The sequence below is a fragment of the Panthera onca genome, chromosome B1 (genome assembly GCF_046562875.1).
Source record: "Panthera onca isolate mPanOnc1 chromosome B1, mPanOnc1 haplotype 2, whole genome shotgun sequence".
Taxonomy (NCBI): Eukaryota; Metazoa; Chordata; class Mammalia; order Carnivora; family Felidae; genus Panthera; species Panthera onca.
In genome coordinates, this window is record NC_138342.1 from 146512397 (window position 1) to 146539737 (window position 27341).

General features: G+C 41.0%; 1 protein-coding gene and 1 long non-coding RNA gene across 5 annotated transcripts in view; one reads left to right on the plus strand and one right to left on the minus strand.

Moving 5' to 3' along the window:
* The window catches only part of LOC132691930 (uncharacterized), a 32820-nt gene that overhangs the window by 3923 nt on the left and 1556 nt on the right, over positions 1-27341 (plus strand). The window contains exon 4 of the long non-coding RNA XR_013555100.2: positions 13807-13871. This is a non-coding gene — a long non-coding RNA (uncharacterized LOC132691930). The remainder of the gene's footprint in view (positions 1-13806; positions 13872-27341) is intronic.
* AADAT (aminoadipate aminotransferase) overlaps positions 17228-27341 on the minus strand; it is a 32483-nt gene continuing 22369 nt past the window's right edge. For 3 of the 4 annotated variants that reach the window (XM_060653786.2, XM_060653788.3, XM_060653787.3), the window contains exon 14: positions 17228-17408. In XM_060653786.2, coding sequence (XP_060509769.1) covers positions 17325-17408 — 84 coding nt within the window. In that variant the 3' untranslated portion in view covers positions 17228-17324. Of the gene's footprint in view, positions 17409-24873; positions 26511-27341 lie in introns of those variants that run through there. The other variant, XM_060653789.3, reaches the window with a different exon arrangement.

The following is a 27341-nucleotide window of genomic DNA, read 5'->3' on the forward strand; positions in this document are numbered from 1 at the left end:
CCCATTTAAGGAAATGAATTATTGGCCAGAGAAGAGATGAATCTAGAAATCACCACCTCTGTGTAGGAGCTTTCTGAAAGGTGGATGGATATTTGCACAGGAAGGTCAGAAGAGGGAACTCCTTGGTAAGAGAGGTGTGAAAAGGAAAGGCTGACTGGGGCCATGGGGTGAGTCCTAGGGAGACCCCTTTGTAAAAACTTGACTTCACAAGTGCCTCTCTCTTGGATTCTGGAAAAGTTCTGTTTTGTGCATAGCATGAAGTTTTGTTCTTCCAGCTTACACTTTCCTTGGGAAGGAAAGAAGGCCAAACCTTCACTTTCCTACGATAGGGTGGAGGAGATTGGTGTTGGGTGACCCAAGTTACCAAATGAACAAATCACTGTCTGACAAGTGGGAAAGCAAACATCCAAAGGAAGCCAACATATTCTCCAGGAGTCCTACGAGGACAATCCTTTGTCCCCAACACTTGACGGGGAGGTCACAGTACCAGCTTCAGAATGCTGCTCAGGCACCAAGGGCTCTCAAGCCCAGGTGAGCCTCTGGAGCATCACTGTGACCCCAACTGGAATAACCTGATAAGTCTGTGCAATGAGAAATACAAAATAAGCTCTGAAAGTAATTGTCCATCTCTGTTCTGGTGATTTTCATGCATCTCTCTCTTGAGTAGCAAATATACTAGAGTTCAGAGGCAAGGGAAGGAAATCCTATATTTTTTCTTTTTATCTTGTGGTTAAATGGGACACCAAAAGTCTCTGTGTGGATACAGGGACTTCTGTGAGGGCAAAGGCTGGGAAGAAGCCCCAAGCTGTGGCTGGGGCAGAGAGGACAGAGGATGAGGTGGAGGGGAGGGAAGTATTAGCTCTCTGTGGGGGCTTAGGGGACTTACAGCACCAAGAATGGGGGGAATAAGATGCCAGCCCAGCAGTAGGTAGAAAGAGCTAGTTTTCATTTGGTAAGATTTGAAGGACACTGGAAAGGTAAGAAGCCCTTCATTCTATGGAGATCTGGTTTCCTTTCTTGGGGTCTTCCCCTCTGTTGGGCCAGGTTTCTATAAAGCAAGGAGCTGTCATCCAAAGCTCAGGCCTTTCCCTGAGCGGCTCCATAGTGGGGAACGTGAAGGCTCTGGACATCTACAAGTGAATTGTCACCACGGCTCAGGGCTGAGAGGGCCCTAAAATTTACTTTTTATGATGTTACAATGGTGGTTTGAGCCAACTCTTGGAATAAAGTTTTCTAACAGATTGAAACTGTTCTTTCCCATCACAAGGATGCAGCTCAGTGTGCTAACCTTCAATGTGATCCCTGCCTTCCCTCTTTCAAATAGTAAATACAACTTCTATATGTAATTAATGGAACCACCGTGTTTGGTTCATTCTCCACCATGGATGAGTGTGCTTATGAATAGTTTTGTTTTTTTTTTCCTCTTAAGGATAGTGTTGGGGTTATGACATAACTGGTTATCTGGCTAAGGGAATAGGTTTCCCATTTGGACCACCTGCTTTTCAGGCATATATGAGCTTTGAAACTTCTCTTTAGTAAGTCTTTTCAACCTAATCCAGTATAGTTTCTGCCATATAATAGATGCCAATAAATTTTGTTGAGTTGCATGCTGGATATTGGTGTTAGAACTGCACATTGGAGTATCTTGGAGGCAGGCATTTTAAAATACAAATACCATCAGTTGCTTGGCTGGTCTGAAATGCCATTCAGATTTTAGCCTCTCAGTCTGTATGATATTGATTCTGCTTTTCTTTCTGATGATGTGTTTCAGGAATGTCACCAGCATGTTTCTTTTTGATTTGGGTCAGCTGGCAGAAAGGCAAGGCTGCTAATAAATTGTGAATGAGTATATGGCTGAAAGCATGAACATTTTGAAGGAGAAAGTTACTAAGGAACAGTTAGTGGCTGATTTTTCAGCATCATAGTTTATGGGTTCCCTATCATAATTCCTGCTATTAATTATATGTAATAGCATTTCTGCTATTAGCTTCAAGGAGTCTTCATTTTTGCTTTCATAGGAATTTTAAAGGTGGCATGATTTTGAAATTAACCATCCATAAAACTGGAGGAATTTTGTGACTATATTTATGAACTAAATGGGCCGATTTTCTTAAACTGAGCAGAAATTACGATTTGGTGCTCGTAAGGGTAGAAGGTAGGATGTAGGGTGAGGTGGCTCAGAGATATAGCTAAGTGTCATTAATAAGCATAATGACATTGCCTAACAATGACAGGGAGAAGATAGAGTGGAGTATAAAAGGACTCTGCAGATCTGTCTTGATGTGATTGATTTCAGTGATTTATAATTCTGTGTGTGTGCTTTGGTCCATAGCACTAATTATTGAAGATGGACTAAGCTTGAAAGGGGGAATACCCAGCCTGTCTTTAGGAGTCTTCTACTGTTAAGTGAATATGACATTTAATCACATTAAACGTCTACTATTGCTTATTGCTCATAAGAGACAGGGTAGATAATGAGTTCACCTAGAGCAGCTCCCTGTCATCTGTGAGCCCTTTACCAGCCTGTAATTTACCTGGCCCTGGGCCCCCACTCCTAAGGGTACCGGAAAAGCCAGAGAACGGACGAGATTTCTGAAGGTGTTAGTGTTAAAAAAGAGCACCAAAATAGTCATCCAGGGGAAAGTCACACTCCCTCTCCCTGCCGTAAGTTCATTTTATAGCTTGAGGTCTGGCATTTTGAAGTTCCTACATACTACAACTACGGACTAGTACTAGGAACTTTGGGGACTAGGGTGTTTTGCTTACAGAGGTCTTAATTTGGATTTCTGTCTGTCTCTTATTTTTGCTTGTATTTACCGTCACACTATTTTTCTTGAGAGTGTTTTTTGCCTGCCTTTCATAATATTGTGGTAAGAGTCGTGAGAAGACTAATGGGGAAATGAGGAGCCCAAGCCCATAAGGGAAGAATCCAAGAGACTCCTCAGAGAGGAGCCAGGCTGCAGCCGTCCAACAGCATCCCTGTTGCCCGACTTCCGGATGGTTCCCAAAGATCACATGCTTCAATGTTTGAACTCATTGATTTCTTATAAGATTCTGGCTCAGGCATAGGTTTCCCTTAAATTGTTAACTAACCTAAAATATTCAAAATGTGATATGACAGGCAAATCAGGAACGCAGAAGTTACCCAGTTCAAGGATCACTGACTCTTTGATGCCTGTATTCAGTACAAAAATGTACCTTTTTAAATTTGAGATCTACTTACAAATGCATTTAAATTGTTAAGAAGCCATATTGAGAGAGTAGTATCGGCAGCTTCAGAGAGGCTGATGTATTATCAGATCCCTTCTTAGGCTTCCCTTGCTCAACGTCCTCAGCTTTCCCCAACCCCTGGCTCCACCAGCGTCTCATTTCCTGTAGGAGAAGGCCTTAGTCTAAGTGGATCTTTCTTCAGGCAGTGCTAAGGGGGCCAAGAGGCTGAAGTCTAAAAGCACAGGGCCCTGGGGATCTTCTGGGTGCTCAAGGTTACCCTGGATCAGGAGTGTTATATCCTGCTTCCTGCTCCAGCTCTTTCCTGGTCCCTGTCTTATTTTTGCTTGCATTTACCTTCTGTCATCATGGTTGAGGATGATAAAAGAATGTAGTTAGAAGTCATTTGCCACTGCTCTTAATCCTCCTCCCCGCTATCTCCCAATTTGTTATAGTGATACCAGGTGGAAGCTTGGTGTTGGGGCTGATATGACTCCCCACCATCCTCTTATCAGCTCTGCTTTACCAAGCATGGGCTGATGCCCTGCTAGTTTTTAGTGCTAAGGCACTGTTACACCTGACTCAGTCCTATTAAAGATATCTAGCATCCAGTGGATCACCCCTGGGGATTTCCTCAGAGCTCCTCAAATGCCAGTAGGACTCTCAGAGCTGCAGCTCGATCTGGACTTGTAGTTTAGAGCTGTGAGTTCCTTGGAAGGTCTAGAGGTGGGGCCATGGAGTGATAGAAAACAGGATTTTTTTTTAAGTTTATTTATTTATTTTGAGAGAGAGCACACACACGTGCACGTGTATGCGTGGGAGAGAGGCAGAGAGAGCAGGAGAGAGAGAGAATCCCACGCAGGCTCCATGCCCAGCGAGGAGCCAGACTCAGGGCTCGATCTCATGATGGTGAGATCATGACCTCAGCCGAAACCAAGAGTTGGATGCTTAACCGACTGAGACACCGAAGTGCCCTAGAAACAGGGGTTTGAGAAGGGGGTATATATATCTTCACTTTATGCTCTTATCAACTGAATGCATCTTTTTAATGGAATAATTGCCTTTAATATCTGTAAATGCATATTGATAGTTTTAGAGTGAGATTATTTTCTATTTGTTGCATTAACTGTCAAGGTGTATCATCCTAAACATTAAGGTGACTGTGGATCACCAGCACACATATGATGACATGGTAAGTTGAATAATGTTTTTTCAGTTTCAGTATGATTTACTCTTAATATCATCACAATAAATTAGCCATATAATTCATGAGTTTTAGAATGAATTAGATGTAATATTTTGGATCAGTGAAACTAATATTGCGGTAAGAGGAAAAATCAAGTCTAATGCATGCATTTTAATTTATTATAAAACAAATATGCCAGATTTGTCTACAATTCAGGAAGATTGCATAATTTATAGTGGCAGTTCATTTACAAAAGAACTAGGGTGACTTTTTTTTTTTTTTGGTAAGCTATAAAACAAATTGGAGAGTGACTCTTATCCCATGAGTTATTTATAGTGGAAGATTAATAAAACCATTAAGCATGATGAATGAATTTTCAGTGACAGGCTTACAGCAAGAATACATATCAGCAACAATAAAAATATAATGAATTTTATGTTTTTAATCAGTCCAAAGAATTTTCCTAAACACCAAATTAAGTGATTTCATTTTTATCCGGTACAACATTAAAACTGTTTTATTGTGCAAGCTACATTTAACATGCATTGCCTATGCACCCAAACGAATTAAAACTCCTGAGGATAGAGGCCACATCTCATGTTCTTGCAGCCTGCATCCACAGTATTATTCTACACATAGTAGGTGCTTGCTAAATGTCTGTTGAATAAAATATGAACTTAATAATGACTTATACAGTTTTCAAATAAACTAGTCTCCATTAGGAAAAGAGGTATATGGAGAAAAAGGCAACGAATTCATTTTGAATAGTTGTTTGCCTAAAAAAAAATAAAGAATGATTATTTGGTTAGAAGCAAGTTGACATTTGGGGATGTGGCTTCTCTTGTACATCCAGGTTCAGAAATTAGTATATAGTAAAAATTAATCTAGAAAATTTCTTACATTGACCATAATATTTAACATACCTGTTTGAGTATATAATCTATTTCCAAAAAGGAGGGATGAAAGGAAAGTCTCTATACAACTATCTGGGTGTCAGATCCATCTGTTTGGAAGATACCCAGCAAATTCCCAGGTGAATGGAGTCTAGAGGGGAGACACGTAAGGGTTGCTGCTTGACCACAAGATTGATGCCATTCTGTCTTAATACAAAACCTCTGTAACTATAATGTCTAAGAGATGCATAATGCTATGAGGATTAAACATAATAAGGAGTCACATTTTCTGTATCTAATAAGGATCAGATGCTAAAGTCAGAAGCTCCAGTGCCTTTTGTCCTATAAATAGGAGTTTTGTGAAGTGAAGTCCATGGCAATTCTTTGATTCAGTGAAATAATTTGCGAGTTGCCGCAGCTCCATGCTTAAGCCATGTTGGAGCGAGGTTGGCACAGAGAGGTTTTGAGCCAGTTTGAACTGTTTGTTGAAGGCCTGTTTGGTTGGTTACTGGTCTCAGATAACAGCATACTACAGCATGCCAGTGAAACCAAGATATCATTTATGTTTGGAATTTGATTTCACCTTGTACAGGTTTCTAGAGGAGTCTGTCCAATGTTTTAAGATGGTCACAAGGCAGATTGATGAGGCATAATGGATCAGCACAACTTGTCATCATTTAAAGAAAAATGTGCAGCCTGGTGGGCAGTCTGAAGTTGATTAAATGACTGAGGTCCATCATTAATAATGTTTTATTTCTGTTCCATTTGTGTGAGTGCACCATACATTTCTTAGCCTTTCCTTTAATGATATCCTTACTAATTTAAGTGCCATGCAGGACTGTGTAAACCTGCTTAAGGAAACTGGATGATCAAAACTGAACCAAGGGTTATCCTGAAATAAGTTGATGGTTTAGATGCCAGGAATGCTGAGTTAATTTTAGGCTTGGAATATCAGTGGCTGCAATGGCTTATCTTAGCAACGAGATATATTTCTGACAGTACTACGGAGAGCTTCGGCTACAACATGGTTTTCCAGGGGTCACAAGGGCACTGATACTTGCCATGTTGTTGAGTAAAACCTGAATGATGGAGAGTGTGGATTTCATGAGCTCCACGAATCTTTGTGTTCTTCTCATTTAATCACGCTTAATATTTCCAACCCAGAGTGGAACATAATGAACCCTGTTCCAACAGGCCTGGCATTCAATGGGAGCAGAGCAGCTGGGCCTCCATAGGCCGAGTTGCTCTGGAATAAGAGTCTTCTACATATTGCTTTATCCCGCCAGCATCCTCTGGCCAGACTGCCATGGATGCTCCTCTCCTCCCATTGGTGTATCCTACCACTTGAGTTGTTCTCCATTTACAAAATGAGAATAGTGGTCCTTCCTTCAAGTGCCTATGATCTTGTGTGTAAAAGTGCTAACTAACTGTATATGGCATTTGAATGTACACTGAGAAGCTCCATACACACATGGGCACAGCTCACCGTCACTGTGGAGGTGCATTTGCTGTACCGTCGTAACCCAAAGTACAGATTCAAAACCCATTGGTTTGTGTACTGTGCGTATAAGAGTAGTTTCCATGAGAGAGGACCTCAAAAGATGGGCAAAACTGCATAAATCCTATGTGTGTGTGCTATGGACTGAGTTCTCTCAAAATCCATATGTTGAAACCCTCTCCCCCACTGTGATGATGTTAGGAGTAGGGTTGTAGTTAGGTCATGAGGGTAGGATCCTCTCGCTATGATTAGTGCCTTTACAAGAAGAAACACAAGAAGGTCTTTCACTCTGCCATGGAAAGACACAGTGAGGAAGCAACCATCCACAGCTGGGAAGAAAGCGCTTACTAGAACCCCACCATTCTGATGTCCTGATCTCAGACTCTAGCCTCCAGAACTGTAGGCAATGTCTATTGTGTAAGCTGCCTAGCCTATGGTATTTTGTTAGAGTAGCCAGAACTGACTAAGATGGTGTGTTTCCAGAAAACATTTATCTAGAACCTAGCATCATCCCTCAGGGTAATAGTCTTACACTGACTCATGTCTCCTTATATGCAAGAATCAGCTTACAGCAGGACAAAGGAGTGATAATTTCAGCATCAGCCAACATTAGTGCCATATTAGTGCAGTGTGCTGCTGTCATGAGGGCCTAAGAAGTTTTCTTTTTTGTAAGGATGCAGTTACATGAGGTTTTCAGGATAGAGCGGCTGTGTTTCATGCAGTTCTGTTTTTGTTTGTTTGTTTGTTGTTTTGTGATACTTGAGGATAATTCAAAGCATCTCTTACAGGAAAGGTCTACGATCATTTGCTGTCACTGAAATTCTTGGATTCTGATTTTTTTCTTTAACTTAAAAACAATGTTTTTTGATGTTAGAGAGACAGAGCATGAGCAGGGGAGGGGCAGAGAGGGAGACAGAATCCTAACAAGGCTCCAGGCTCTGAGCTATCAGCACAGATGCAGGGCTCGAACCCACAAACCAAGAGATTTGACCTGAGCCAAAGTCTGATGCTCAACCAACTGAGCCACCCTGGTGCCCCTTCTTTAAATATTTTCTAAAAAATTGGGGCGTCTGGGTGGCTCAGTCGGTTAAGTGGCCGACTTCGGCTCAGGTCATGATCTTGCACTCTGTGAGTTCGAGCCCCGCATCGGGCTCTGTGCTGACAGCTCAGAGCCTGGAGCCTGTTTCGGATTCTGTGTCTCCCTCTCTCTGACCCTCCCCCGCTCATGCTCTGTCTCTCTCTGTCTCAAAAATAAATAAATGTTAAAAAAATTAAAAAAAAATATTTTCTAAAAGATCAATTGCTTACAAATTTTGAATGCTGTCAGTCATTCCCTACCCTTGCCTCTTTTCTGGAATTGCAGTGCTCTGTGTACAAAATTTGTAAGGAGTGGTAGTGCTTGAATGCTTATGTCTCTAGAAAAAATTATTCACTCAATTTATTTTTATTTCTCCTGGGTTTTTGTTGTTGTTGTTGTTGTTGTTGTTATTGTTGTATATTAGGCTCTTGTCATAGTTATTTTCTGTGTCTTTTAATTTTTAGAAGCTCTATCACCTTTACAGTACATATGAGAATAAGTTATAAACACACACAGAACATTTTCCACAAAGTGAATTTTCTTGCATAAGGAGTTTATTGTGTTACTGAGCCTCTAATAGGGAAATGTAATCAGCAGATAAGAATGAGAAATGGGAACTCCCTCCCCCTTTTCTCTATCATTTACACTGATCAATTTACCTTTGATTATCTGCTATGTGTAAAAGGTAACATGATGGCAGATAAAACTTAGTTTAGAGTTTGAAAGCACACATCATTCTAACAGCACAGACAGGCATGCATTTGCCCTCGGTATTTGGGAAGACCTGACAATTCCATAAAAACAGACTTTATAGAATGTGTAGCTACCCTGTCCATTTGAGATCATACAGTTTTTTTAATGTTTTATTTTTAAGGGAGAGAGAACACAAGTGGGGGAGGGTCCGAGACAGAGGGGGACAGGGGTTCAGAAGCAGACTCTGCCCTGAAAGCTTCAGTGCTGACAGTGTGGAGCCCAGCGTGGGGCTTGAATTCACTAACTGTGAGGTCATGACCTGAGCTGAAGTCAGACACTCAACCAACTGAGCTGCCCAGAAGCCCCCAGATCATACAGTTTGTAATGTACATGCTGGACAGGTGTTTTTAAGTCACCTCAAGTCCTTTTCAGAAATGGAGATACACGTTAATAAATAAGCCACCAAATAAGCAAAGAGATATGGACATATTTTATCCCCCGGAATCAGCACAGTACTGCCACTAAAGCCGGAGAGGTATAGATGCGGGCATCAGGGTCAGGAGCACTCTGGATCATTTTCAGGTTGCCAGTCGGAGTTGAAAGCCCAGTTCTGCCACACAAGGTAGTCCATCTGCCAACCGATGCACCATTCGATCAAGAACAGGAAGAGTAACTCAAGGAGGGCGGTGTGACTGCTTAGAGCCTGATGTTCCAAACAAGATGGGGACTAATCGAGCAGTGGTACAGCGCCCCCCCCCCCCCCCCCCCCCGCCTCCACATGGTGCAGAACTCAGACAGGAGCCTCAGCTGGCCTCTCTTGCTATTTCACTGGCCTCCACCAGCAGCTACACTTCATTTCAAATTGGCAAAAGAAGATTTACTCAGAGTCTGGATTTATACAGCCTCTGCATGACACAGTTTGTCCCCTGATCTGCAATTCTAATAGACTGCTACATCTGAATGCTCACTGTATTTCACTGGATACATTTGTACATATATGATGCTGAGTTAAGGTAGTGGGTTTTGGTTGATGCATGTGGTTGGTTTGCTGGGGTTGCTGTAACAAAGGACCAGCTACTGAGTGGCTTAAACAGAAACTTGTGTCATAGCTCTGGAGGCGGGAAGTCCAAGATCAAGGGGTCAGCAGGCTGCTCTCTCTCTAAAGGCATCAGGGAGGAATCTATTCCAGGCTTCTCTCCTGGCTTCTGGTAGTTCACTGGCTTGTGGCAGCCTAACTACAGTCTTCACATGGCGTTCTTTCGGGGTGTGTGTCTGTGTCCAAATGTCTCCTTTTAATAAGGACACCAGTCATATTCTGGCCACCCTACTCCATCGTGGCCTCATCTCAACTACATCTGCAGCCACCCAATTTCCAAGTAAGGTCACATTCTGAGATATCTGAAGTTAGGACTTCAACATAAGAATTTTGGGGAGACACAATTCAGTCCATAATAGTGCAATTGGCATGAAGATAATCAACTTATAGAGGGTTAGCACCAGTAGGATCCTAGAAGATTAATTATCAGATGCAACCCTCTTATGAGATTAGTGGGCAGTAAAGAGCACATTATTTTAAAAATTAAATTAAACGAAGTGTCTTCTAAACGTTCTGTAATAATTAAAGCTCCTTTATGATTTCTCATATCTCTCTCCCAACCCAAATGGCCCTCCTCTTTCTTTGACTCTCTGCCATCATCCCAGCTCTAGCTCACCTTTATTGACTTCAGGAAATCTTGCTTAAGTATTCTCACCAGCACACTGCCCAGTTCTATTCTTGTAACCTGCACCACTAACCTGATTTTTATTAACTGGCGTCTGAAATGTATATACCACTTTATGGTTTTTTTCTTTAAAAAATTTTTTTAACGTTTATTTATTTTTGAGACAGAGAGAGACAGAGCATGAACAGGGGAGGGTCAGAGAGAGGGAGACACAGAATCTGAAACAGGCTCCAGGCTCCGAGCTGTCAGCACAGAGCCCGACGTGGGGCTCGATCTCACGGACAGCGAGATCATGACCTGAGCTGAAGTCGGCCGCCCAACTGACTGAGCCACCCAGGCGCCCCATTTTCTTTAAATTTTTAAAAACTGTTTACTTATTTTTGAGAGAGACAGAGTATGAGGGAGGGAGGGGCAGAAAGAGGCAGAGACACAGAATCTGAAGCAGGCTCCAGGCTCTGAGCTGTCAGCACAGAGCCCAATGCAGGGCTCGCTCAAACTCACGAACTGTGAGATCATGACCTGAGCCAGAGTTGAACGCTTAACCGACTGAGCCACCCAGGTGCCCTGATATCACTTTATGGTTTTTTTTTTTAATGTTTTTTTATTTTTTTATTTTTGAGAGAGACAGAGACAGAGTGTGAGTGGGGGAGGGGCAGAGAGAAAGGGAGACAGAATCCAAAGCAGGCTCCAGGCTCTGAGCAAGCTGTCAGCACAGAGCCTGATGCAGGGCTTGAACTCACAAACTGCGAGATCATGACCTGAGCCGAAGTCCGACGCTTAACTGACTGAGCCACCCAGGTGCCCCAATATCACTTTATGTTTTTATTGTGCCATGTGTTTATTAGACCTGGCATTTGTAGATGGAACATTTTCTGGTTCTGTTGGTAAAAGGAACTTTGATACCTAGGCACATGAAGCTTTTCTGACATACAAATTTTAACCACCCGAGTTTTGAAGAGTGGATGTGCGAATGTGTGGGGATCAGGCTGTGGGGTGAGGTGGTAATGAGTAGTTGAGTTAGTGAGTGCCTAGCTGACCATTCCCTACTCAAAAGTCAAACTAACTGGCATCCTGCTCTTTGATAATGTAGGTCTTTTGAGGGGAATATATATGGAATCATGTATTTCAGAATTTTAGAAGGTTCCCAGGAACATAAGATTCTACTGTTCTTGTCTCTATTATATGGTTATATGTTCCTTGAAGGCAGGAACCTTCTCTTTTCCTCCTTTCTGCCTAACGTACTGTTGGGGGAAGTCATGCATGTTAACTTATTACATTAGTTAGTGAAGCCCGAGGTTATCTGAATGTAAATAAGGTGAAGAAAGACATACTCTTTTTTTAAATTCATTTTAACATTTTTGTTTATTTATTTGTTTAAAAAATTTTTTAAAATCTTTATTTATTTTTGAGAGAGAGACAGAATGTGAGCAGGGGAGGAGCACAGAGAGAGAGGGAGACACAGAATCTGAAGCAGGCTCCAGGCTCTGAGCTGTCAGCACAGAGCCCAATGCAGGGCCAAACTCACAAACCGTGAGATCATGACCTGAGCCAAAGTCAGACGCTCAACCGACTGAGCCACCCAGGCGCCCCTGTTTATTTGTTTTTTAAAGTTCATTTATTTATTTTTTTTGAGAGAGAGAGAAAGAGCAGGGGAGGGGCAGAGAGAGAGGGAGAGGGAATCCCAAGCAGGCTCTACGCTGTCAGTGCAGAGCCCCATATGGGGTTCGAACTCTAACTGTGAGATCATGACCTGAGCCAAAACCGAGAGTCGGATGCTTAACCGACTGAACCCTCCAGGGTTCTCAGGAAATCAATATTTAAATATATTATTCCCCCCATGATTTAGAATTGTCTAAACATTGTACTTTATGTCTAGTGTATGGAAATGTCTTGATGATGAATTCACTTAATACCTACTTGTATTATCTTGTCTTCTTGCAGTTAATTGAATGAACAGATTTAGTCAACCTTAGTCATAAAGTTCCAGGACACAGTGTAATCAAATAATATTGTACTCCTAATTCTTGCTAAACATGAGTTTTTGTAATGATATTAGAGTCAAAAGTTTACTGTAATCCCTCTGCAAAGTTTAAAAAATCGTCATGAGGTAAGCCTGCCACCTGCTGGTCAAGGTTCATCACTTCATTTTACATTGCAAATAAATTTGACATTTTTCATTACAGCATGGGAATGTAATACAATTTGAAGCAATTCTGCATACACACTTTTGAGATTTCCTAGGTTGTCACAAATTATTGAAGCTTGACATTCTAACAGTTGTCATCCCCCCAAGGCTTTCATGTTTATTCTTCCCTCTTTTTAAAAAAATTTTGATGTTTATTTTTGACAGAGAGAGAGTGCAAGGGGGGAAAGGGAGGGAGGGAGACACAGAATCCCAAGCAGGCTCCAGGCTCTGAGCTGTTAGCACAGAGCCCGATGCGGGACTCCAACTTGTGAACCGTGAGATCACGACCGAGCTGAAGTCAGGTGCTTAACCGACTGAGCCACCCCAGGAGTCCCTATTCTTTCCTCCTGATAACCATTGATAACAGATCTACAGCTGTGTATTTCTGAGTCTTTGATATAATGTAAGTTCGATTCTGGCTTCTTTCTCTTGAGCAATTATATACCAAGAATCTATCTGTAGCTAGGAGGTCCCTAAATGCTGCTAAACCCCCTACAGAATTGCACTCCTGTGCCTCTTCTTTTTCTGATCACTGTGGCACAAACATACTGGTAATGCTTCTGTGTCCCCTTTTGGGACCCCACTGGTGTTTTCCCTCATTTATCGGGGCAGCCCTGAGCCCAGCCTTAGGTCATTCATCATTCAGTCCATTCAAAACCTCAGTTTTCTCATTTGTAAAATAAGGCTAATAATTCTGCTTTCAGTTGTTTTGAACATTAATTTGGGAAATGCACGAAAAGCAGTTAGCTTCATTATTATTCATTAACCTTGTAAGATTTTACTGTATGTCTATTATCAATGGCTAGAAGATTCTTCGAGATGTAACATCATTATTTCTCACCTTAGTATATTGTCAAATCCACTTTTTAAAATCCTTGTTTTCTTTCCTTTTGTACTTTGAAGATCCCCTTCACTGGCAGATGGACTTTGCAACCCCAGGGACTAGAAATTGAGCCCATCACTATTAACATGACAGAAATCATCTGGAGGCTGGAGAGAAACGCCCCCGTGGGTCCTCCAAACATTTGAAGATTCTCCAGCTTTCCTCGTATGTTAATTAGTCTGCCCTCATTAAACCTAACTTTGTACTTGCTAGAAAGAGGGGATAATCATTATGACTATTTCTGTAAAAGAGAGTAAGTGAGGTAATTAGTTCAATAAATGTTAATTAAGTGCTAACCATATGCACTACTGGGAAGGTGCTGGATACAGAACATCAGAAGAGAGTCCCCGTTCAGAAGCAGTTCACAAAAATCTCTCAACTGTTTAAATCCCAATAACAAGTTAATACTCCTTATAAAATGTCACATTGAGATCTCCCAAGGTTTCTTTTTTACCTTTTCAGGTCTTACAAGCTTCAAGTGCCTGAAGTTTCTCATGTTTGCCTTCTCTCCTCGGTGGGATTGACAGGTATATCTGCTAGATGGGTCTCTGGCTATCCTGAATAAACGGTGTTCACGGTGTAAATTAAGCACTTGACAATCACATTCATCTTCTTGAAGTTTTGTTTGTTTATTTTTGAGAGAGAGAGAGAGCATGCGCGTGTGCTAGTGAGGAAATGAGAGAGAGAGAGAGAGAGAGAGAGAGAGAGAGAGAAACAAACAGAGAATCCCAAGTAGGGGCCACACTGTCAGCACAGAGCCCAGTGCAGGGCTCAAACTCACAAACCATGAGATCGTGACCTGAGCCAAAATCAAGAGTCGGATCCTTAACTGACTGAGCCACCCAGGTATCCCACGTTCATCTTTTTAAATGCAATGTTTATTTAGCAAATTCCTGCTATATGGGAAGTGTTCCATAAACATTTATTTTAATAATTGAAAAGAATTTTGAAGTTGTCAGGGTGTTATTTAATTTGAAAATGCTCAGTAATTGAAGTTTGGGAACAGCAGACAGTAGGTGCATCATTTGGTGCTCTTGGGATAAAGAGAAGGTGGCACAGTGTCTGGGACGTGAGACTGACACCCAGGAACTTGTATCTGTCTACACTTTCTGTTTCTTAGACTGGAGCCCCTTGGAACTCCGAGTCAGCCTCTGGCCATGGCAGATAGGTAATTGAAGCATTTAGAGAGAGATGTTGATAATAATTTTATTTTTACTAATTATAGAAGAAGGGCATATTCATTTCAGCTAATGAATAAAAATCCTCACCTGTAATAACATGACCCAGAGATATTGCTTGTTGGCATTTTCATGTAAGTCACTGGGCTTTTTACAATGAACACAGCTGTGTGCAATTCTTTTCCTCTCATTCTCTCTAAACCCCCCTCCAATCAGGCTTAAAAATCCCCCTCTACCCCATAGAACTGCTTTTGTCCAGGTTACCAAAAACATCCACTTTATGTGACCTGGTGGGTCAGTTCTCAGCTGTCAGCTAATCGACCAGTCAGCAGCTCTTGGCATGGTTGGCCATTCTCTCCTCCTTGTGGCTGTTTCTCCTCTGGCTTCTGGGGTGCCAGGCTGGTCTGGATGTTTTTGCCTCATTGGTTCCTCCTCAGCAGACTTAGCCTCTTCTTTCCTGCGGCCTGTCCAGGTTGGTTTGCTTTAGGCTTAGTTCTTGAACTTTTCTCTCTCTGTGTTTGGTGATTGTTCAAGCTCAGGTTTGAATGCCGTCATTAGCTGCTGACCCCCAAATCTCATCTCCGGCCCCAACCTCCCACCTTAAACTCCAGACTGACATTCCCAGCTGCCCACTGCACATCTTCATTTGCATGTTTCATCAGTGAAGGAAACAGAAGACTATGCATGCTGACTACGAATGGAAGTTTAAACAATGGTTAGAAGGCCATTGGTTGGAAGAAAGGACAGTCAAAAATTGTCACGTGTGTTTTAGCCTACAGCAAGCACATGTCTGGAAGCCATGGCACATTTTGGGATCCTTGCACCAAATCTTTCAGGCTATGGTCAGTAAAGTCCTGAAGCTACTGTGAATAACAAGCACCCACCAACTATCCCCAGGTGGGCATTTTTCAGAATGCTCAACCAGATGCCACTTGGAACCTCACTGCGGCTGCAACCACTTCCAGAGAACAAGTGCCTCAAAGTTCAGGCCTGTCACTGGCTGACTGATGAAGAGGGGGATTCTGGGCATTGTAGTCTTGGCCTCTTGTCAGCAGCTAATTTAGCAGAGGGTGCCAGTTATGATAATTTGAAAACAGTATAACACAGATGTCTGGTAGACGTCTCAAAAATAATACACCCAAAGCTCAATTCCAGTTCTTTCTTTCAAACTGGCTTCATCCTCTGCCTTCATTTTTGTTACTGTCAACTCCATCCCCCAGGTGCTTAGACCCCAAACTTTGATTTTTGATTCCTCTCTTCACACCTCACGTTCAGTCCATTAGGAAATCCTGTTGGCTCTATCTTTAGAAATCTGGGCACTGAACATCTCTTAGCCACCCATTCTGCCCTTTCCTGGGTGTGGGCCACCATCCTTTCTTGCCTGGATTACTGTGCTAGACTCTAGACATCCTCCCTGCTTCTCCCATACCCCCCAGTTCAGCAGCCAGAGCCATCGTCTCAAACGGGAATCATCTCTCTCTTTGGTCACAATTTCGCAATACCCCCCCCACCCCCGCCCCTTATGGAGTGAAAACTGAAGTGCTTACGATGGTAATAAGGGACTATTGCTACCTGGGCCTCCTCTCCTAATGCACTCCCTCTTGTTTGCTTTGCTGCAGCCACACTGATCTCCACCCTGTTCCTTGAGCAGAGGAAAACAAAACATGCTTGGGGGGCTTGCTGTTCTGTCAGATACCTGCTTGGCTAACTCCCTCTCTCGAGTCTTCATTCACCTTTGCAAAGGATTAGGCTAACCTCCCATTTAAAACTGCAGTATGTCTCTGTCCAGCACTCCCAGATACTCGCCTACCAACCCCATGCCCCCCGCCCCCCACCACATGGACTTTTTTACCTTCTAATATACTGTAAGATGTTATTAATTATGTTTATTACCTATGGCCAATCTGCCATGCTAGAATATAAGCTCCACAATAACGAGGATCTTTATTCACTGGAATCTCAAACCTTTAGAATGGTGCCTGGAAATATGGGCATTCAATAAATATTAGTTGAATATATGGGTATATCCTCTTGTCAACCAAACCAATGGGATCCTGTTGTGTAAACTGTTTTATAAAACTCTTTTGCATACTATTTCTTTTTTTTTTATAATTTTTTTTTTTCAACGTTTATTTATTTTTGGGACAGAGAGAGACAGAGCATGAACGGGGGAGGGACAGAGAGAGAGGGAGACCCAGAATCGGAAACAGGCTCCAGGCTCCTAGCCATCAGCCCAGAGCCTGACGCGGGGCTCGAACTCACGGACCGTGAGATCGTGACCTGGCTGAAGTCGGACGCTTAACCGACTGCGCCACCCAGGCGCCCCTTGCATACTATTTCTTGAAGATTTTTCCGTGTCAGTAGACATACAGCTCAAATATTTTTTTCTAACTACATTGTAGGCCACTGTCTGACAATTTTCATTAGTTTAATGTTTAATTAATTTACAGATTAATGGCAACATCTTTTTTTTTTTTTTTTTTTTTTTTTTTTTTTTTTAATTTATTTTTGGGACAGAGAGAGACAGAGCATGAACGGGGGAGGGGCAGAGAGAGAGGGAGACACAGAATCGGAAACAGGCTCCAGGCTCCGAGCCATCAGCCCAGAGCCTGACGCGGGGCTCGAACTCACGGACCGCGAGATCGTGACCTGGCTGAAGTCGGACGCTTAACCGACTGCGCCACCCAGGCGCCCCATTGGCAACATCTTTTTAAAAAAGCTTTATTGAGATGTAATTCACATGCCATAAAATTTATCCATTTAAAGTAGATCCAGGGCCAACACCTATTTATTGAGGGCATGCTATCTTCTGGGCACTGTGATCTGCTTTGAGGGTACAGCTGTAAAGAAAATGGGCCTAGTTTCTGCCCTTACAGAAGTTATGATCTGAGAAGAGAAGGAGACAGGCAAACATTAAGAACTGTACATGTGATTACTTAACTATTATGGTAAGAGCTACAAAGGAAAAGAGGATGCCATCTGAGTCACTAGCAGAATGCCCTACTCTCTCTCATCCTGGGGGCCAGGACAGGGTTCCCTCAAAGTGGAATTTGAACTGAGCCCTGGTAGGATGAGTAGGTATTAAGCAAGTGAAGGAAGTACGGCCACTTGGGGGCTCTAGAAGGAAAGTTGTTATCGCTAGACTTCTAGGCTGTTTCATTCTTTCAGTGATATATGCTGTGATGAGGGTCTTTAAAATACTTCCATACAGTAAATTCTTAGAACTAAAATTGCTAGGTCAAAATATATGCAGATCCACCCTCCCTTTCTCCCTCCCTCCCTTCCTTGCTTCCTTCTTTCCTCCCTTCCTTCCTTCCTTCCTTCCTTCCTTCCTTCCTTCCTTCTCTGCTTTCTTGAATTTTTGCATGTACGATGTTGCTGGCAGGGCAGTAGTTTAGGTGTCTAGGAAATTCCAGGTCCCCATTATTTTGTTGCTTCCTTCCAGGATGGGGTTGAGAAGGGGGTCAAGGAGCCTTGGAAAAGAAGACCCTGTGGCAAGTCTTTGTGAGTTGAGGTTGGCAGAGAGTAGCAATGCCACAGCATGGAGGGCATCAAAAAATCCAAACTTGCAAAGCAGTTTCCAATATTTCTGAAGCGTATTAAGAAACGTTTTTATTTTCTCTTTATTTAGTTTCTTCTTTACATGTAAAATTATTAAGAGTGGGGTTCCTGGGTGGCTCAGTAGTTAAGCGTTGGACTCTTAGTTTCAGGTCGTGATCTCACAGTTCATGAGATTAAATCCTGCATCAGGCTCTGCATGACAGTGCAGAGCCTGCTTGGGATTCTCTCTCTCCCCCTCTCTCTGCCCCTCCCACTTATGTGTGCACGTGCTCTGTTTCCCAAAATAAATAAACTTTAAAAAGTTATTAAGAGCTCCTGGAGCTCTAATTTTTATTGCTTTTTCAGTGACTCTAATGAGTACATGATTGTAGTATATGGATAATCTCGCTATTTAAATACTAAGTGCTACTGAAATTATGACTATATTTCAGGTTAGTACTTAAAATTTCAATTTCAGTTATAAATGCCAAATAAAAGAAGACACAAAACAGTTTGCAGAAAGTACATGAAATAAAATGGGAATAAAAAAATCTGACAGCAGCAATAGGAAAGAAAAGCAAATTAGCCGAGTCAAGCTAATAAGAGTAATAAATAAGTTAACATGTTTAAATCATGTGAAAGTAGGAATCCTGTAATACTTATTTCAACCTTAAATTCATTACATGGCTTCTTTATATTCAATTTCTACTGAAAAATTGTTTTGCTTCTCTCTTTCCTCAGGTACTAGCAGGAATTTCCCTTTACTTTTTATTCATTTTACTCACGTTCAATGGTATGCCATCAGGGTGTCCTTTCTTGATTGTCCTAATTAAAAGAGAAGGTCTTGTCTCCACTCTATGACATGGTTTCCCTGCTTCTACCCTTGCTCCATTCCAATCCATTGTCCATGCTGGGGTCAGAGTGATTTTGAAATCCAAGAACAGCTAATGCTGTTCTCCTGGTTAAAACCCTCCAGTGGCTCCCCATTTCCATCAGAAGAGTTCACACTCTTGTGTGGCCTGCAAGGCCCTACCTAGTCTGCTCCCCTAAGCCTCCCATCTCTTTGACTTTTTATCTTTTTACCCCTCCCTTCTTGTTATGGGCTGAACTGTGTCCCCCTAAAATCCATATGTTGAGGTCCTAAACCCCAGGCCCTCAGCATGTGACTGTATTTGGAGATAGAGATAATTACATTAAAATGAGGTCCTCCAATTTGGCCGGTGTGACTGATGTCCATATAGGAAGAAGAAATTAGGACTTAGCTGTGTACACAGGGAAGACCAGGTGAAGACATGGGGAGAAGATGGCTATCTGTAAGCCTAGAAGTGAAGCCTCAGAAGAAACCACCCCTGCTAACACCTGAGCTCTGACTTCTAGCCTCTAGAACTGTGAGACAAGAAATTTCTCTTAAGCCACCCAGTCTGTAGTACTTTGTTATGGCAGCCAAGCAGTCTAACACACCTTTGTTTATTCTTTTTATTTAATGTTTATTTATTTATTTTGAGAGAAAGAGAATATGTGCACACAAGTTGGGGAGGAGCAGAGAGAGAGGGAGAGAGAATCTCAAGCAAGCTCTGCGCTGTTAGCACGGAGCCCAGCATGGAACTCCATCCCATGAACCATGAGATCATGACCTGAGCCAAGATTACGAGTCAGAGTCAGATCTTTAACTGATTGAGCCATCCAGGCACCCCACCTTTGTTTACTCTTTATCCTCTTTGAAGTCTTTGTAGTACCTCAGACAAACCAAGTACGGTCCCTTTTCAGGGCCTTTGCCTCTCAAATTCCCTCTGCATGGAGTGCTGCTCACCTGCATGGCCTACTCCCTCACTGCAGTCTGCTTTCTGCTCCAATGCCACCTGTTCTAGGGGCTTCACTGGGTCTTGTATTAAAAATAGCACCCCTGTTCCATCATTATTTATCCTCTTACCCTGTAAGCACTTACACTATGTAAAATACTTTATTAATACATTTCTTTGTTGCCTATCTTCCCTCATGAACCCTTGCCCTGACTGTAAGCTCTGTTTTGTTTACTGCTGCTGTATGTTGAGTGCCTGGGATAGTAGGCACTCAGTAGATATTTGCTAAGTGAGTAAACAGAATGAATACATGAAATTTTTAATCCTTGAAGCATAAAAGTAGGGTCACTGTAAAGTTGTGCTAATCAAACATACCATCTTACAAATAACATTGTTTTTTTTTCCTTATTTAAATTTATTTATTTATTTTTAATTTACATTGAAGTTAGCACAGAGTGCAATAATAATTTCAGGAATAGATTCCAGTGATTCATCCCCTATGTATAATACCCAGTGCTCACCCCAAGTGTTTTCCTTAATGCCCCTTAACCATTTAGCCTGTCCCCCCACCAACAACCCCTCCAGCAACCCTCAGTTTGTTATCTGTATTTAACAGTCTCTTATGTTTTGTTTCTCTCCATTTTTATATTATTTTTGCTTCCCTTCCCTTATGTTCATCTGTTTTTTATGTTAAATTCCACATTAGTGAAGTCATATATTTGTCTTTCTCTGACTTTTGCTTAGCATAATACCCTCTAGTTCCATCCATATTGTTGCAAATGGCAAGATTTCATTCTTTTTGATTGCCAAGTAATACTCTGTTGTATATATATATACCACATCTTCTTTATCCATTCATCTGTTGGTGGACATTTGAGCACTTTCCACACTTTGGCTATTGTCAATGGCACTGCTATAAACATTGGGGTGCATGTGCCTCTTTGAAACAGCACACCTGTATCCTTTGGATAAATCCCTAGTAGTGCAATTGCTGGGTCTTAGGGTGGTTCTATTTTTGACTTTTTGAGGAACCTCCATACTGTTTACCAGAGTGGCTGTACCAGTTTGCATTCCCACCAGCAGTGCAAAAGAGATCCTCTTTCTTTGCATCCTTGTCAACATCTGTTGTTGCCTGAGTTGTTGATTTTAGCCATTCTGACTGGTGTGAGGTGGTATCTCATTGTGGTTTTGATTTGCATTTCTCTGATGATGAGTGATGTTGAGCATTTTTTCATGTGTCTATTAGCCATCTGGATGTCCTCTTTGGAAAAGTGTCTATTCATGTCCTTTGCCCATAAAATGACATTCTTGTAGTTACCATTGGGTTCTGGAGAAAGGTGTGGATTTTTACTTAAGGTAACTTAAAACCTTAATAAATACACATCACCAGATAAAATTTCATTTGCTTTATTTTTATTAAGACTTTAGGTTCTCCAAAAATTTTAATTAAACCTACTTTTGATAAGTTAATAATTTCTACCCATGAGAGATTTAATTAGCATTTGAAAAGGAATTTAAAGCTATACCATGCTGTACAAAATTATATGAAAAGCATTAAAGACTTTCTTATATGGGGGGGAGGAAATTGCTAAAGTTGACAAACATTCAAACTTAAAAGGAAACCATGCCAAGTGACAACCTCCCTTTTAGACCAACCTGCAATATCCATATTGATTACCACCAAGACCAAATGTTCCAGCTACTTCTGTTCATCGTGGACCATGTGTAGTGACACCATGGTTTCCACACAGAAACTACATGGATTAATACTGGGAAATTAAACCTATGTAATATTTGACCAGATCCAAATTGATTATGGTTGTATGGATATGACTTTCAATTTGATTTTTCATTACATGGTAGTTGCCTCCTTGCTGTCCCTAGATCTATTTTTTCACTATTGCCTCTAGGAACCTCTACTTATCCAACTGAAATAAAAAAAAAAACAAAAACAAAACTGTGACTAATTTGCTTGAGGTTTTAAAAAATAACTTATTTATTTTTATTTGAAAACATTTTTTTTTTTTTTTTTGAAAGAGAGCGAGTGAGCATGAGTGGGGGAGGGGCAGAAAGTGAGACACAGAATCCGAAGCCGGCTCCAGGCTCTGAGCTGTCAGCACAGAGCCCAATGTGGGGCTTGAACTCATGGACCATGAGATCATGACCTGAGCCAAAATCAGATGCTTAACCGATTGAGCCACCCAGGTGCCCCAAAAAATTAATTAATTAATTTTTTTATTATAAAAGTAAAGAGCCATGTTAAAGAGTATTTTGAAAATAAAAAATTACCCAATTTTTGCTTTTTTGGTGGATGTCTTATTTTTTTACATAGTTGTAATTAGAGTATATGTATGCTTTCATACCCTGGTTTTTCATTCCATATCATATATAATCATTTTAACATAGTGCTTCATAAAATGAATGATACTGCTTAATAGTGGTGTTTTAGTGGTTGCCTAAAACTTAAGTGGATGAACCATAATTGACATAACCCATTTTCTTACTGCGAGAACGTCAGTCCCAAAACCTCAACCCCTACCCCCAATGTTTTGCTGTTTTAAATTACAATTACTGTCTTCATGTTTTTTTACTTTCTTCCATATTTTGGGTAATTCTTTACTATAAATGTCTGTAAGTGGAGTTCCCAGTGGGTGGTAAAGGGTTAACTCAGCAGATCTGGGTCACTGCAATGAGGGCTGTGTTTGTGACTGGCCCTTGGCTGGCTCGTGGGGACTGAGCTCTTGGAATATTCTCATTAATGAGTGTTTTTCATGTCTGGGGTCTTGAGCCATGCTATAACTGCTTTTCTAGATCGTTTTTACTACGTGCTTTACGGTGGACACCTGAGATCCCCCTGTGGCTGTGGAGCTTTAGTAACTGAGGTCCACCATGGCAGGCACTGTGTGTGACTGACCCCTGATAAAACCCCTGACAACCAGGCTCTCAGGTGAGCTTCCCCTGTTGACGACACTGTGCCCTTGCTGTCACACATCATCGCCCAAGGAATTAAGCATATCCCGTGTGACTCCGCTAAGAGGGGACTCTTGGAAGCTTGTGCCTGGTTTCCTCCAGATTGTGTTTGTCCCACGTGCCTTTTCCCTTTGAGATTTTACTCTATCCTTTTTGCTGCAATAAATGGCAGCTGTGGCTACACTAGCTTCTGGGTCTTCTGAGTCCTTTTAGGGAACCATCAAGCCTGAGGGTGGTCTTGGAGATCCGGACACGGCTGGCCTGGTTGGCATTCGGTGGCAGATAACAGAAACTACTCTAGCTAACTTAAGCGAAGTGTTTATTGTCATATATTCTGTGGCTTCCAAAATTGTTTGGAATGCGTGTAAAAGTAAATGGGGTTTCCAGAGACAGTTTCTAGCCCTGGGATTTCATTTCTTCTGCCAGGATCAGAAAACCCCACACCAAGAAGCTGCTTGCTGTAAAATCACATTGCCTTAGCAAATGGATGCCTTGCCTCTTGACTTGCTCCCCTCTAAACTCAGTTCCGAATCCAGGCGTCTGAATGATGGAACTTCACTCATACCTGGACCTGTAGCTGCAGGGCATCTGGAAATGTGGTATTTCATTTCCACCGCGCCCAAAGACACGAGAAGGAAATTAGAATTCTGTCCAGTGGGCCAGTCCACACTATCTAATATCTTGTGTTAAAGGATATAAACATTTTAGCGTTTCTTTTTTTTTTTTTTTTTCAATGTTTTTTATTTATTTTTGGGACAGAGAGAGACAGAGCATGAAAGGGGGAGGGGCAGAGAGAGAGGGAGACACAGAATCGGAAACAGGCTCCAGGCTCTGAGCCATCAGCCCAGAGCCCGACGCGGGGCTCGAACTCACGGACCGCGAGATCGTGACCTGGCTGAAGTCGGAGGCTTAACCGACTTGCGCCACCCAGGCGCCCCTAGCGTTTCTTGATATACACTGCCAAACAGCTTTCCCAAGAGGCTGGAAAAATTGACAGTGGCTCCAGAAAGTTCTCTAGTGCTTTACTCTATGAGGGGAAGGTAATCTCCCTGGATGAAAATAAACACTGAGTAATAAGGGGCAGCCTAATCATTTCCTGTGCTCTCCTTCTCTACTTTTCTCCCACTCTGTTTTTCTTGGAAGAAACAGATTCCTATAGATTGTGGTTAGAGGTAATCCCTTCCTTGAAAGCTGGGAATTATAAATCAATATGTAAATCAACTACTCTTTGTTGGTGACTTAACAAATGCAAGCCAGAAATTATATAGTGCTGGCTAAGAAATTTTCATTATTTTTGAAACTACTGAATAAGCAGAAGGCTTATTTTACTTTTACTTTTATAAATTGAATTCATACTTTCCTCTTTCTTCTTACAGTAGTGGAATTGTTAGGTTCATCTCAGGCCTCCTCCAGGCCCTGTGTCTTTCCAGACTTTCCTAAATAACTACCACTGGTTGTCTTAAAAACAGAGATGGGCTTAGGGGTGCCTGGGTGGCTCAGTCAGTTAAGCAACCAACTCTTGATGTAGGCTCAGGTCATGATCTCATGGTTTGTGGGATGGAGCCCTGTATTGGGCTCTGCCCTATTACTTGGGATATCCCCTATTTGGAATTCTGTATCCCTCTCTCTCTGCCCTTCTCCTGCTCATGCTCTCTCTCTCTCTCAAAATAAATAAATATTAAATAAAGACGGGCTTAGAGTCAGCTAATAAGAGCTTTGAGATGAGATTTTTGCTCAAGAACTTTAGTTGTTGGAAGATGTAACATCTCATCCAGATGTCAAAAAATATTTAATAACTATGGTGGATATGTTTATACAGACATACCTCATTTTACTATGCTTTGCTTTATTGTGCTTTACAGATAATGCATTTTTTAACAGATTGAAGGCTGTGGCAATTATGTGTCAAGCAAGTCTATTGACACCATGTTTCCAACAGCATTTGCTCACTTAGTGCCTGTGTCATGTGTTGGTGATTCTTGCAATATTTTAAACTTTTCATTATTATTGTATTTGTTAATATCTGTGATTAGTGATTACTAGTGTTGAAAGCTCAGATGGTAGTTTGCATTTTTTTTTTAGCAAGAAGGTATTTTTAATTTTTATTATTTATTTATTTTTGAGAGAGAGAGAGAGAGAGAGAGAGAGAGAGAGAGAGAGAATGGATAACAGGGAGGGGCAGAGGGGAAGAAGGGGACGGAGAGGGAGAGGGAGAGGGAGAGGGAGAGGGAGAGGGAGAGGGAGAGGGAGAGGGAGAGAGAATGAATCCCGAGCAGACTCCATGCTGAGTGTAGAGCCAGATGTGGGACTCTATCCCACTACCCTTGGATCATGACCTGAGCTAAAATCAAGAGTTGGATGCTCAACTGACTTAGCCACCCAGGCACCCCTATAAAGTATTTTTAAATTAAGGTATGCACATTATTCTTTAGACATAATGCTATAGCACACTTAATAGACTACAGTATACTGTAAACATTTATATGCACCGGGAAACCAAACAATTAATTTGACCCGCTTTATCACAGTATTTGCTTTATTTGTGGTGGTCTGGAACCAAACCCACAATATCTCTGAGGTATGCCTGTATACACAAAGGATGTCATAAATAACAATGATTTCCTAATTCCTTAAAGGAACTTACAACTTAACAATTACTAGATCTTGGAACATTGTGGTCATTTGTTAAACAGCAATAGAAAGCAAATGCAGGGTATTTGTGATACACTGTCATAAGGAGATCCTATTATTTTACATATAACATGCACATGCATAGAAAAACATCTCAAAGGATGGATGATAAATGTTGACAGCGGTTTTCACTGGGGGGTAAGACAGCAAGTGGCTTTTACTTTATCACTTACATTTACTATATTGTTTGAAAAATTTCTAATAAGCATATATTACATCAATAGCCATATGGGAAAAATAAGGGTCTGAAAAGGTGAGAAAGAAAATCATTAAAAAGTATATCCTAAGTACCTCAAAGGGGTATAGATTTAAATTACATAACTGATAAGACTGTATTTTTGTAAAGTGTGCAGTATTATGAAAATACACTGTAGCATATTTTTCTAAGCCCCTGATCTCTCTTCCTTATATAGAATTAATAGGTCTGATGCCTTTAGGTGTGCTTAGTTTCAGAATTTTATTTTAAAGGGATATCTATGGTACAACATAATGTCTCTAGTCCTCTTACTGAAAATCATTTACAATGGACAAATCCTAACAATTTTTGCAACAAGCTTTCATTAAATTTTCCTAAAAATAGAAAGAGTTCACATTATATACCATTTTGAATTTATTTTCTTACATTTTCAAAATAATTTACTGTAAAATGTTAAGTTTCAAGGAAAATTTATAGGAAACCATAGAGCAGCTAGAGTTCTTTACAATAAAATCCAGGATAAAAATAATTTTCAGGTTGAATATTTATCAAAAGGTATAAGTAGATTATAAATATATTTTGGCAATCTGATGAATTTAAGGGCACTTTAAAAGTCATCTAGTTAAATTACTACAGATATGACACGTTTGATGAAATCTAACCTGTAAGTCTAATGCCAACGATCATTTCTTCCTGCTAAATCATAAAAATAATTTATCTGAAAAATCCATGAGTACTATAAAGATTTCTTCATAAAGATTCTTTAATAATTTGGGCTAATCTCTGGAAGGCCTAAAATAGGAAAGAGATAAGAATTAATGAAATTAGGCTGCTACTTAGGAAAAGTCTGTGATAATTTAAAAAGTTCACACAAAGAGTATCTTAGGTTGAACTGAAGCAATGGAAAGTCAAATTTAACATCAGCTTTATCAGGTTAGGATGCCAGCAATGTCCACTAATACATGTAGATATAAGCTTGTCAGAGTTCCAGGATTTTTGTGTATTCTTATAGCCCTCAAGATCATTATTTTCCATTTTCTCCACAACACTAAATACTTTTTCATATGATCTCTCACCTGAACATACGTTATATATTGTTTCAATTGTCTAACTCTATTCATATGTTAAAGCAGACATAACTTCTGAAAAGTATATTTAGCGACATGAGAAAGCAAGTAAATAAAGAACACACCAAGAACCAATACATCTGCAAGGGCAAGTACAGACTCTTCTCTCAAGGTTAAGGGCACTGTTCAATTAGGGCTCTTCTATTTGGACTCCCAAACACACAGTCCTTAGGAACTCGTTTCTTTGCTTCTTGTTATTTTGGCTAAACCCAGACTTGTGATGAATTTAATATCATTGTATTTGACCCTTGCTGATACATTTTTCTTCAGAGAAAGAGACTGATGGCTTTCATGAATTTGTACTGTTGACTCATGTTAATTCCATGAAGGAAGGAAAGAAATTTTCTTCATAACATGTTAATAATCTGCTCACACTGTTCAGCAAGTCTGAAAACTATTCACGAAGACAAGGAAATTTAACTACAACTTGGTCTCGTGAATTTGTCTATTTATGACTGTTAAAGTGTGTCTTTTAATAGTAATTCATGACTTTTTA